The sequence below is a fragment of the Cinclus cinclus genome, chromosome 4 (genome assembly GCF_963662255.1).
Source record: "Cinclus cinclus chromosome 4, bCinCin1.1, whole genome shotgun sequence".
NCBI classification, from domain to species: Eukaryota; Metazoa; Chordata; class Aves; order Passeriformes; family Cinclidae; genus Cinclus; species Cinclus cinclus.
Window position 1 is genome coordinate 38,641,079 of NC_085049.1, and position 13,034 is coordinate 38,654,112.

The 13,034-nt window shown below is 35.4% G+C and overlaps 1 protein-coding gene across 33 annotated transcripts in view; it reads left to right on the forward strand.

The window, feature by feature from the left end:
- The window catches only part of NRCAM (neuronal cell adhesion molecule), a 63,269-nt gene that overhangs the window by 30,453 nt on the left and 19,782 nt on the right, over positions 1-13,034 (forward strand). For 14 of the 33 annotated variants that reach the window (XM_062491105.1, XM_062491132.1, XM_062491111.1 and 11 more), the window contains 7 exons: positions 762-959; positions 1,072-1,142; positions 1,982-2,207; positions 2,494-2,609; positions 4,311-4,515; positions 4,675-4,797; positions 5,857-6,033. In XM_062491105.1, the coding sequence (XP_062347089.1) occupies positions 762-959; positions 1,072-1,142; positions 1,982-2,207; positions 2,494-2,609; positions 4,311-4,515; positions 4,675-4,797; positions 5,857-6,033 (1,116 nt within the window). Of the gene's footprint in view, positions 1-761; positions 960-1,071; positions 1,143-1,981; positions 2,208-2,493; positions 2,610-4,310; positions 4,516-4,674; positions 4,798-5,856; positions 6,058-7,032; positions 7,069-13,034 lie in introns of all 33 variants that reach the window. The other 19 variants (XM_062491109.1, XM_062491120.1, XM_062491121.1 and 16 more) reach the window with 6 other exon arrangements.

Below are 13,034 nucleotides of genomic sequence, written 5' to 3' on the forward strand. Positions count from 1 at the left end.
AAAAATTCCTCCGAAGTACTTCAGAATTGATATCTCATATCTTACAGCAAGGTTTTTTGGCTGTTTCACATCTGTAAAAAATGACCTTTTGTCTTTCATAATGAATATGATTTTCTTTTTGGAATTCTACAAACCTATTTATACCTGAGTTTATAATACTTTGTAGGGTCTTAACAGTAATCATAATGTTCACACAGAGAACTCTCAAGAAATTCAGTTTCTTGACATACATTCCCTGATTTAATTTGAAGATAATGAAAAGTGCTCTCACAAACCTTCCTCAAGTATAGGTTCTTGACTTTAAGTAGATTTTCATTATGCTAGTTTCACTGGGGAAAATGGAATATTCAGGGCGTTTTAAATTTGTACAGTTATTGCATGCTGTCTTCTTGATACAACTAAGAACAATGCATTTGGCAGTCAAATTCCACTTCCTTGCTGTGATAGTTCAAGGGTTCCCCTTAAATTAAAATCTGGTACCTCAGAAAGAGCTCTTGTAATAATATGTTACCTGAGAGATGCATTAGTGACAGTAGCAAAAGATAAGAGTTTTATTTATTTTATTTCACCTATATTTCTACCTTTGATATCCAAATTACAAATTTGTGTTATGGTTTATGTATTTGCATGTCAAGTTCCATGATTTTTGAAAGCACTGGTTGGAGCAATCCCTTCTGACTAGCTCATTCAGAAATGCCTATACTTGTCTGGGAAGCTGTTTCAAGCTTTGACATAAAGTTGGATTCAATTCCTGCTTGCAGACTTTGTAATTGAATATGAGGATGCACTGCATGAACCAGGAGTATGGCATTACCAGACGGAAGTCCCTGGCACTCAGACAACGGTGCAGTTGAAGTTGTCTCCGTATGTCAACTACTCCTTCCGTGTGATAGCTGTCAATAAGATTGGCAGAAGTCAGCCAAGTGAACCATCTGAGCAGTACCTGACAAAATCTGCAAGTAAATAATTATTCCCACTTACCAGTGATTGATTTCTGCTATGAATAGCATTGGATTTGCTTGGAATGCCACAGCAGCCATTCTTGTTCACGTGTAAATATTTTATTTCTAGGCCCTGATGAAAATCCTGCTAATGTACAGGGGATAGGCTCAGAACCTGATAATTTGGTAATAACATGGGAGGTAAGATGGGTCTTTTCTCAAGGCTTCATTTGTTTTCAGGTTTGTGAGTAGCTTTTCTTTTTTTTTTTTTTTTTTTTTTTGAGAACCAATGATGCAAATACCCAATCGCTTGCTTAAAATATTCTTGAAAACGAGCTAAACATGAAAAAAGAGATTTTTTTGAAAAATATGAAAATAAGGGGAGGAGGGCATATTTCCTTGAATGATTTCTCTAGATAAGCCACTAATTAAGTAATGCAGGATGTTTTGCTGCCATTTTAGGAAAACTTCAAAATATAATTGGAGGTTTATTTCAAGTAGAGTCTAATTTTTAGAATTAATTTTAATGTGAATGCTACTTCTACTGTCATCTTTTATGATAAACTAATCATTGTGCACTTTCCCACAAAAAAACTTCTGCTGAAGTTTTCTCTACCATGCCCTTACCAGCATGACAGGAGCTCAAGCAGAGCCATCTATAACCTATTTTCCCTCCCAGAAAAGAAATATTGCCTAGAGTGCACTCTTTACAAGGAGTTGGTGCATGTCTGGTTTTCTCTCTTCCACTTCCTAAGAAGTATTTGGAAACAAAATATATATACAGAAATCTCAATATGTGGTTTGTGTAAGAATTAGCTACCAACATCATTCAATGTACTCTTTACCAAAAAGTGAAAAGCAACTAAAGTGACCTCCTGTAAAAGCAAAATTGCAAAATAAGTTTCAGCAGTGCTTCCCTGTTGCAGAATACAGTGGAAAATTTTCAGTGACATTCTATAAAAGAAGCTGTTTATTTCCTTCTGAGTTAAGATTTTTCAGATGCTTCAGAATACTTAAAAAAATATTTCTTTTCATTTCAGCCTTTAAAAGGTTTTCAGTCTAATGGACCAGGGCTTCAGTACAAAGTCAGCTGGCGCCAGAAGGATGTTGATGATGAATGGACGTCTGTTATAGTTGCAAATGTATCTAAATATATTGTGTCTGGTACACCAACTTTTGTTCCATATGAAATAAAAGTGCAAGCTTTAAATGACTTGGGGTATGCACCAGAACCATCAGAGGTGATTGGACATTCAGGGGAAGACTGTAAGTTTTGTAGTTTGACTTAGCTATCCTAATTAAAAGGAACTAAATGCGTGTCCTAAATGGGTATTTAGAATACTGAAATATTTATAAGAGGGATAGTAGTTATTTCCTAATTAAAATGAAACAATTTGGAGATATCAAGGCTTCATCATACTGTGTAGTATTAATCCTGAAAAGATAGGAACATTTTAATCTATTCCATGAGTAAAGTGCAAAGACTCTTCTAAAAAACTGTTTGTGTGGTTTCTAATTCTAACGAGGTGCTTGTTGCATCCTTTCCACACAGTGCCAATGGTTGCTCCAGGCAATGTGCAGGTTCATGTTATTAACAGCACATTAGCAAAGGTGCAATGGGACCCAGTTCCACTAAAAACTGTCCGAGGAAATCTTCAAGGATACAAAGTAAGTATGGTTAAAAGCATTCTCTTCCTTTTTTATTAAAATAGATCAATCTTCCTATATGAGATTGTATCCAGATTGAAGTAACTGACATGTAAGAGGACTTGTGCTTTTCACACACAGATACTGTTATAAGGCTCTTTCTCTCAAAGCAAACTGAAAACTTTTCATGGATGAAGTATCTTCATCATTGACATAGCTTACAAAACACATGACTAGCTCCTTGTAAGCAGAGAAGCAAAATCCTACTAGCACCTTCAGGCTTTACTAAATAATAAAATTATTTCTGTCAGTAGCCCAATATACAGTTGCATGGGGACAGATTTCTTAGTAAAGAGAGAACTAAGAGAGAGTCTAAAGAGTCACATCTTGAAGGCAAATGTCTGAACAAAGCAGAAAGACATGTAACTAAGCAGCAGTCTACAGCGCACAATTCATATTTTGCTCTTGTATTAATCTGTCTATTACTCAATATACTGTAGTACTATAAAGCTTTTCAGACTTAGGAACAAATCATGAAAAATGTGATGCACTTCCATTTATTATAGCTTCTGAATTTAAGTACCAATAGTACCAACCCTTCAAGTTTTGTTAGCTTGTAAATGATTTTCTACACTAGTTGATAGGATGAGAGCGATAGGATGACAGCTAGTGATATTGAAAAACATTAACTCAAACAGTGTAAAACGCACTGGCATTTAAAAGTGATTGGAGTGAAACTGTATGTTGAAATCTGGTGTAAGCGTAACATTGCTTTATAGCTATCTAGCTGGGCTTTGTAAGTCTTAACAGCCTCTTTTTTTAGTTCCAATGTGAAATCCCAGCTTCCTTAATTCAAAAGGTGTTTTCCAGTTGGCCTGAATAGGAACAGATTTTTTATTCATTTAGATTTCTTGATCATCTATAGCTTGTGATCATATGTACATGAAAACAATGCTGTGAAAAATAAACAATTATGTATTTGAAGATGACAATCCTAGGAGTAACACAAGTCTTTTGGAGGGGCAACTATTAATACCTTTTGAGTTATCATGATAGAGAGACTGTGAAGTAGAGAGCATGCTGGGAAAGTACATCTGAGGCTCATATATAGTTTGTTAGAAACTCTGTCAGCTCAGTGGACATCAGAATCATCTTTCTCAACTGATCAAATTGACACATAATTGGAGGAGCAGTCTTCCCATCCCTGGGTGGAGATCATTCCAATGCTGTAGCCTTAGAGTCATTTCAGAATTTGCATGTTTTTCCAGCCCAATCAAATATTTTGATTTCTTCCCCATTTAATCTGACAACAAGGAATAGCATGGCCAGGGATGTGATCTAACAAAGAGGCAAAGTCCAAATCTGCTTTGGAAGGCCTATAGACATCTTACTGAAAGAATGGATAACTTCTGCCTCTCAGATAGATTGGGTAACAGGAGAATGATCACAGACCAATGCAGTTCCCAACCAGAACTTGTATCAACGGGTTTCAAGCATTAGCAGAAGAGGCAGGTGGTAGCCTGCAGCCTGCAGGTGGTAGCTGTGCAGACTGATTCTGGACAAGGTCTGCTTCTGGAGCAGGAAAACTCTCTGCTGTGTCTAACCTGAGTTTATTAAAATTGCAGTTTTTTCTACCTATAATTCGTGGACACTCTTGGAAAAGCTCAGAGTTTAGGAAATCAGAACAGCTAAGCACTCACTATAGATTTTTTTTTTCTTTAGGTTTACTACTGGAAAGTACAGAGTCTATCCAGAAGGAGCAGACGACATGTAGAAAAAAAGATCTTGACTTTCAGGGGAAACAAGACTTTTGGAATGTTACCAGGGCTGGAGCCCTACAGTTCTTACAAGCTGAATGTTAGAGTTGTTAATGGTAAAGGAGAAGGACCAGCAAGCCCAGATAAAGTATTTAAGACCCCTGAAGGAGGTATGAAATGAAAAACCTAGATATTAAACTTTAATGGGGTTTACTTGGACTTCATAAAATAATAGTTTTTCTCAGTACAGTAATATTCTTAATAATTAATAATTCATGACCTTTTTTAAGCTAATCTTCTTTGTATTTACTCTGTGTTATTTTTAAAAGTTCCTAGCTCACCCTCCTTTCTGAAGATTACTAACCCAACATTGGACTCTCTGACTCTGGAGTGGGGTTCACCCACCCATCCAAATGGTGTTTTGACATCATACACACTGAAGTTTCAGCCAAGTAAGTTAAATATGAATATATATTGGGGGTTGGACTTTTGATCTTTCGAGTCCTTTACAACCCAAACCATTCTTTGATTCTGTGATACAACTCTAACTTAGGCAATGTGTCTACCAAGTATTAATCCATTTATGAGGAAAAAATTATGTTAAATTTAAAATGTACAAAAGATATGATTGAATTGTAAATGTCAAGTTTGAAAAAGACTGTATGTATAAATGTATCTTGATAATACAGATTACTGTACTTGGAAGACTTTCCTTGATGTAGTACAAGGTTAACATTTTTATTACTTTCATTACTTCAAACCATAATTCACAGAAAAATGGATGTAAGGTCCTACATATAAGTGAGGACACAAGGAATTATTTGGAGTAACATCCAAGTTAGATGCAAGATACTACTATTTACAATTTCTACATTCTAAATGCAGAGATAATGTCATTAGAAGTAAATCAAAGTATGTCCAATTATATTGCTGTCTTCTCTTCCAATTTTCATGATATTAGAAACTTGAAAAGAAAAAATGATAATTGTGCCATTTACTCAGCTTAGAGCTATTAAATCACTTCTTTTGGATCCCAGCTGCTTACTTAGCCCAGAAATTTCTCAGCAGTGACGCTGGAAAGGAAAGAGAATGGAACAGTTAAAGAAATTTACTTTCTTCCACCTACCAAATTCCGCTGCTCATTGGCATTAGACACAAGTAGCTTCAACGTTTTCTTTTCCTAAGCATACTGAACTTAAAGTTTCAGAATTTTCAATGATCAGGACTTTTGATTCTGCATAAATTCAGATTATTTGAATTGAATTCATTTGCCTTGGATTCTGAGATTTATGAGAAGAAAACTTGATTTTACAAAACTTGCTGGTGTTTCCTATCTCTCAGTTGGATTTTGGCACCTTTACACAAAGGTGACTTTATTTTCAAAGTTAGATGCAGCAGACAAGCAAAAAAAAATACTAATAAAAACCCCCTTTTTAAACACAATGACAGCGTATGCAAGTTTCCTAATTTTTGTTTTTCTTTTTTTTTTTTTTTTTTTTTTGTAACAACAGTCAACAATACACATGAATTGGGTCCCTTGGTAGAGATAAGAATTCCTGCCAACGAGAGCAGCTTGATACTAAAAAATTTAAATTACAGCACCCGGTACAAGTTTTACTTTAACGCACAAACTTCAGTTGGATCAGGAAGTCAGATAACTGAGGAAGCAGTAACAATTATGGATGAAGGTAAGATGGATACGTATAAGGAAAGTCCATTGAGTTTAAAGACCACTACAGATTGTATTAAGCATTTGTATCTTTTAAAGAAAAGGCCTGTAAAGGTTTTCTGCTGTAGTGGGAACCCCCAAAGAGGTATAAAGCCTCTTCTTTTAATATCAACTCACAAGCTCTAAGACAGAAGTTGGCCATTCTGGGCTTCAAGTTTCATGTAACTTTACATTTTTAGCGGTCTTTGTCTATTCACCTATTCTGCATCATTGACCAGCTTTGGTCACAGAGAATAATACTGGAATGATGAAGGTTTGTGATTGGAGGAACTTATTTCTTTTTTATTTCTTGTAGTATGCGACAGCTTCTGTAAAATCTAAACTGCTTTCACAGAATTGGCAAAACATTTTAAAACTCTTCAAATAGATTTGTCATCTATGGCCCCAAGTAACTGTATAGTGTTTAAAACCACCAAGTATACTGTTAAATCCTGTCACCATTGGCTTTTATATTTGCAGCCATTCTAGAGCTTTGTTAAAGTTATTTTCTAATTAGATATGGATGCTTAACAAAATAAGAATAATTTAAAGCCAACAGGAAATTTGGAACTTTTTAAAAATAATTTTGATCATCTTAATATTAATAAGACCATTCTGGTACCATGTTTTCACGTATTTTTATGCTCAGTAAAATGATGGTTTATTGGAATTGCCATAGATGAGTTGCTGTTCAATGCAATTTCTCAGACAGGGTATTAAGTTTGCATGTGAACTGCATTTATTTTAAATCTTGAACCCTAACAAGCATGAGCAATAAAATTTTTGTATGTACAAAATGCATGTACATTAATTTTGTCTTGTAGTAGTCTGTCAGCATAAGTGGATTGTTTCTAATTTATTTAAATTAATACATTTTATCTAGTCTGCATGCTTTTTGTAGTGAAATTATATATGTATGTTTCTTTTGGTGTTGTATCTAATTATATAGTGTTCCTATTCTTGTTTTCCTCCATTAAAGCTGGTATTCTCCATCCTGCTGTAGGTGCAGGCAAAGGTAAAATGAAACTGCATGATTTATTAATGTGTGGATTTTGCAGTGTTGCAAATGGGGAAATTGCAGTGGTAAGGACAGAAAACCTTGGATTACACATTTTTGTACAAAGCATAATCAGTGCTGGAAGAAAAGAGTTGTGGGGGTTTTTTGTTTGGGTTTGTTGGGGTTTTTTTTAACGAACACAGAATGCTTTTTAATATCTTTCATCTGTTTATTTTGCCACAGAGTTCCAGGGGAATTCATTAGCTTTACTTCAGCAAAGTCTAATTATTTTTGAACATTGAACAGATGTAGGTCACTGTCATAAATATTCAGGATCCAGGTGGACTAGCACTGATTTGCTGGAGTAGAAAAAACAGCACTTTTGCAAAGGAGATTTGTTTAGCACTTGTGCCATGTGTATTTTTTGTTCTAAAAACTGTCTGCAGTCTTGTTCTCATTGTGGATTACTGCTACCCACTTAAACATATTTACTTTATTTGCAAGCCAACTGTGCATATGAGACAGATGACTGACAGTACCCTCTGTCTGCTTCTCAGCTTGAGTATCAGATTGAATATACAGGCAAATTTCTTCCCACTGTTTTAGGTTCTCAGATCTTTTGAGTGTGTACTTGAGGATATTTCAGTGAGTAGAGCCTTGTATCATTCTTACTTGTGAATTTGGTAATATTTAGTTCTTTATAATGCAGTTTTGCACACATTCTTAATGAATTTTAACACCTTAATTGTCAGAAGCAAAGGTTGTCCCGAGGTAGCTCAAACTCAAGAATGTCCGTCTGTCTATACAGAGGTGTAATTAAACAACAGAGAGTCATTAACACTAATGAACGCCTGTGCTTCAGATTCTCAGACCATAAACATCACAAGTCAAAATTTGTATATGAAGTAGCCACCATTTTTCATAAACTTGGAAGAGACATCATAAATTGTTTTACATATAATTTCTTTTCACTCGATTATCAGGTGTTGTGAATGATAGCAGCTATAAGAAAGAAATTCATTCACTCAGTCTGGTATAAATCAGACAATATATAAATATATGTATGCCTACATTTGGGAATATATAGTAGACATTTTTATATGTATATATAAGTGTATTATGATACCAGATGTATTCTTATCATTCTGGTAAGTGTGTGAAGTTGTGGAGTTATTTTGATGACTTTCTACTATTTTAGTCTAGTTGTAGTCGAGAAGTCAGCACAGATTGGAACAATCAAACTGGCTTTAGTCCTGGACATGCATAGCAGAAATGTAAATTAAGTTCTCATTATTTATAGCTGACTCTAAGAACTCATGCAAGGAAAAATGGATTCTCTGTGTGAAACTGAGGTCTAATTATAGCTGTATGTGGCTACCAGAAAGCATCTTATTTGTAAGATCAGCTGGAGCAGCTCACATTTCAGAGCTGTCATCTCAGATTCTCTGAAAACTAAGCAGATGTCTTTGCTTGGTTCCATGATGTTTATGGTTTCAAAGTTTTCACATATTCCTGCACATATAGCTCTTGCAATTGCAAAGAAGACTTTGGACCTGCGAACAGCATGGAACTAAAGCCATGACATCTGTTAGGACATCTGAGTTGCTGCAGGTCTGAGATGAATGTTCTCAGTGGTTACTACATTACCATGTTTACTGCTTTGCTACTGATCAGGGACCATGACGAAGGAAAAGGAGGATCGTATTATAAAGATCAAGCACCAAATTAGTTGGTCTCATGAGTGGGTGGATTTTGAAGATAAAAGTACTCAGCCCACTCAAAAAGTAGATGTACCCAGCAGTGAACTTTCCTTTCTCTATTAAGTGCAGGAGGGCTTTCATGTCTATACAGTTCTTATTAATTTAGACCCAAAACCAGAACAAATTTAGATATTCCTGGTCTTTTTTTGGTCTATCAGAAACATATCAGGTTTTTAATTTTGAAAGGCACAACTTACCAAGAAAATATAATTATCTTTTTTTCTTTTTTTTTTTTTTTTCAATTTGAACACACTGATCCTGGAATTTAAGCAGACAGTAGGATTCAGATTCAGCCACCCTAACCTGCTGAACTGAAATTTCTGTATTTGGTGTTTTCTATTGGATAGCTGCCTGTGAAGACCTGCAGCTTGGCCAGGCACATACATTAGACACATGGTCCTGGAGGAATTAAAATAATTTAAACCTTAGTGAGCTGTGCCACTTGGGACATATTTCACTTCTCAGAGTAAAACTATAAATTGAAGTGCAAAGAAATATATTGCTGTGGTAAATCTAAGGATCTTAATAGATTCAATATCTTTACTGTCACAAGCCTACATGAGTAAATAATTAAATGTTGTTTACTAGATGAAAAAGCTATTCTATTATAATTAATATTCCTATTTGAGTTGCACTGACATTTTTCCTTTCTAATACTGTGATGTTATGAATTACTTAAAATTGATCAAATTAATGGTACTACAAATAGAAATTTTTTTCACCTATATTCTATATGTGTCTGAAAACTTATATGTCATGTTAGGTATTAAGTATGCCATTTATGTATTAGCATCTAACTGCAGGCATGAGGTAACAGAGGTGTAAGAAAAACAAGGGAATAAGCCAGTTACATATAGAATAATTATAGTAGCAGCTGGAAAGTGACTCAGGTATCACAGAAGTCAAGTATTTTCTGTCCTTTTCCATTAGAAGCTTTTAATAGAGGAAGAAAGAGAATTCTGGTTTGACCAGTAGTAGAACTGAAAGTTGCTGGTTAAAATAAAGAGTCATAGGAGTGCATGTTTGTTGCAAGCTGAAGTACAGGGAGACATGGCATGGCATGTCAGCCTCATTTCATAAGCCTCCTCATTTCATTTTTTTATTTATTTTTGATTTAGTTAACACTTATATTTGAAATCAAGGTCTTGTAATCTGCATGCATACAGACACAGTTAACTGGTAGTCTTGAAATGCAATTAAAGTAAGTTTGTGAGATCACAGTAACCTTTAATTGTAGCTAGTGCCTCCTGTAGCTAGTTCCTCCACTGGAACTCAATCTGGTCTGTCTTCTTCATGTGAACTTCACATCTCAAGTACTAGTGACAAATAGTCACAGTACTTCACCCCTTTTGTTACAGGGGAGAAAAATAAGTAGTTTGTCCTCAGGGTTTGAAACTATTCTTTTGGGGGTTTTGGCTGAATCACAAGTATGTAACTTCTCATTGTAGGCTAGAAATCAGTCTCAACTGAGTGTGTATCTCTGATCTCTTTGTAGAAGATCATCTCAGGTTTTTGTTCTGTACAAAATGCAGTTCTTTAAATAATTTTCTCTGCCCACCATCTGTTTTCCCTCCCTCTTGAATCATTTCACATAATGTCTCCATGTCTTTTGCTAACAATTTCAATCTGCTTTCACAGTCAAGTGTAGTATTTCTGTACCACTCCTTCAGCCACTCTCCCCCTCTGGACTTCTCCATTATGTATTTGTGTGATTCTTTCAGTACAGCCTACTATGCAGAACCACTGCTTTGTCCTGTTTTAAGTTCACTGGAAACAATGCTGATGCTTTGCATGCTAGACTAGAGAAAATTATTATTATTACTGTGCAAAAAAATCCTGCAAATATCTTTTGCTTTGTAGATATCATGCCAAATGTTCATCAGTGACATAATTTTTTGCATTTCTTTTTTGGCTTCTGTATTTCTTACACTTTGGAAATGCTCTTGCAATTGGCCTAAATAATCCCAGAAGTGACTACTGCCCATTTCTCACTGCCAGAAATGGAATTCACTCCTACTGTTACACTAAAGCTTGAATTTCATACTATGAATGTTAAAAAAGGCAAAGGAAAATAAACAACTTTCCTGCATCTGACAGGTTCTGGCAGAATCTATTACCTTCGTCTTTCATTTTTTCTTGTGCTAGTGTGGGTTTTTTGCTTTAAATTAACTTTTTTCTTTATATATGTATCTTAACTTAATTGTCTATGATATGTTGTTTTGTGGGTTTTTTTTCCCATTTGACACTAGTCTTCAAATTTGTGCTTGGCACTCACCCAACATTTTTTCCTAAATATCATATGAATTCCATGAAAATTTCTAAAGCTTTTTCACTTTGGGGATTATGTAATTTATTGTTCTTCTGGAGTAAATCTTGAGAAAGAGTACCTATTTCATTGTTAAAATACCTTCCAATCTCATGTCTTGTCTTATTAAATTCTATTGATTCTGCAGTCCAGCTATAACTGTTATTTGTGGGAACTGTGTTCCTGAAAGACTGAAAAAATAAATAAGACTCTACCCAAAATCTCCAGTAAAAAAGCACTGGAATTAATTTGAAAAGAAGGGAAAATTTTACTTCGCGCCTAGGCCTCTTTCTCAACAATTAGCAAATGCTTTTATAGGATACTACAGGAATGAAACATACTCAGAAGTGCCAGCTAAATTTTGCATTGTATTGAGGCAGGAATGAAAAAGCTTAAGTTGCCAGAGGTAGGTAAAGAAGAGTGGGTTTGTATAAAACCTATAACTTATTAACAGTCTGTTCCCATGGTTTATAGAGTGATGCTTTTTCCAGCACTGCTGCTCAGCGTGGGGCATGGTTTCAGTTGAGAGAGAACAGTGCTTTGTTCTCCAGGACAGTGTTTTCCACCCACCCCTCTTCCCCCCATTTTTCCCAAGTGGCTCTTGCATATTCTGGGTGCTTCTGCAGCTGACAATTGCACCTTTTCCATTTGTGAACAGTGCTTGGAAACATACTGAAGAAATGAGAGGCTAATTATAATCAGAGGTGTGGTGATTGAGAAGACAGAGTCTGGGAGGGTTCGCTACAATCTTTAAATGTCATAACTCATTCACCTCCAGATTTACATCACCTCAGGATCCGTTCTTCTGTGTGCAGTTATGTTGCAAATAAGGCACATTTAACAGATTTAAGTAAAACTTGGCAGGCTTGATGGCAAATGAAGCAGTAGTGCAAATAGAGGAGAAGTGCAAAAATAATAATTTTGTAAAGAAATATGCTACTGAACAAATTTCATGGTGCACTGTATTCAATGGTTAAAATACACAGAATTTAAATCTGACCAAATACTGCAGGTGGGTAAATCTGTACAAGCAGCTATTGATAGGAATCAGATATGAATATATCCGATAAATATAAGCATAAATCAGTCACTTGAGAGGATTTACAAACAAAGATATCAAGGAAAATAGAGTAACTTTCAGAGCAAACTTGATTGTTACATGCAATCATATGAACAGAAAGACTTGTACCAGCTATTTTAATCTAGCAGGCAACTCTTTAATGAACAAAGAAACTGGAAATTGGAGATGGAAAAATACCCCACAAGATAAGATGGAGTGATTACTGAATTTGCTTACTAATTCAGAAGGTCTCCATCATCTGGAGTCTTTCACAGAAGATGAGAGAGCTTCCTTCATCCCCAAGTGCTCAGGCATAAGGGAGAAGTTAAGGGTGGTTCTGTAGCATCTTCTTGCAGGAGTACAAAACAGATTATTGCTAACAGTTTTTTCTGTCTTTAATATAGTGACAAATACCAGTCATACAGTTGGGCTGCTAATTAGACATCTTCCATGGAAGACCAAAATCCAGGACAATATGGCTTTGAGAAAACACAATTTCATGAAACAAAATGAAGTCATATTTCAAATGCAAACCACTTGTTTTCTTGGCACAGCAGAAATGCTGAGGTGGTGAAACAAACACCTGTTCCTATGTGTAAATCAGGAAGGAAGTTTATACATCCTCTCTGCAATCTCAGACTCTGTACCCTCCTAAATTTAGAGACTGCTTTTCTTTCCTCTTGCTACCTCCAAGTGGCACAGAGAAACAGACTCTAATCCTCTTTCATTACCATAGTGTATATGGTTACATGCTAGATTTCCCATGGACAGCTCTGGCTTTGGTATTTCTTAGGAAGGTTTTTTTGACTTAGAGACCTAGACGGCTTTTATTTTCATTTATTTATTTTTTTAATCTAGT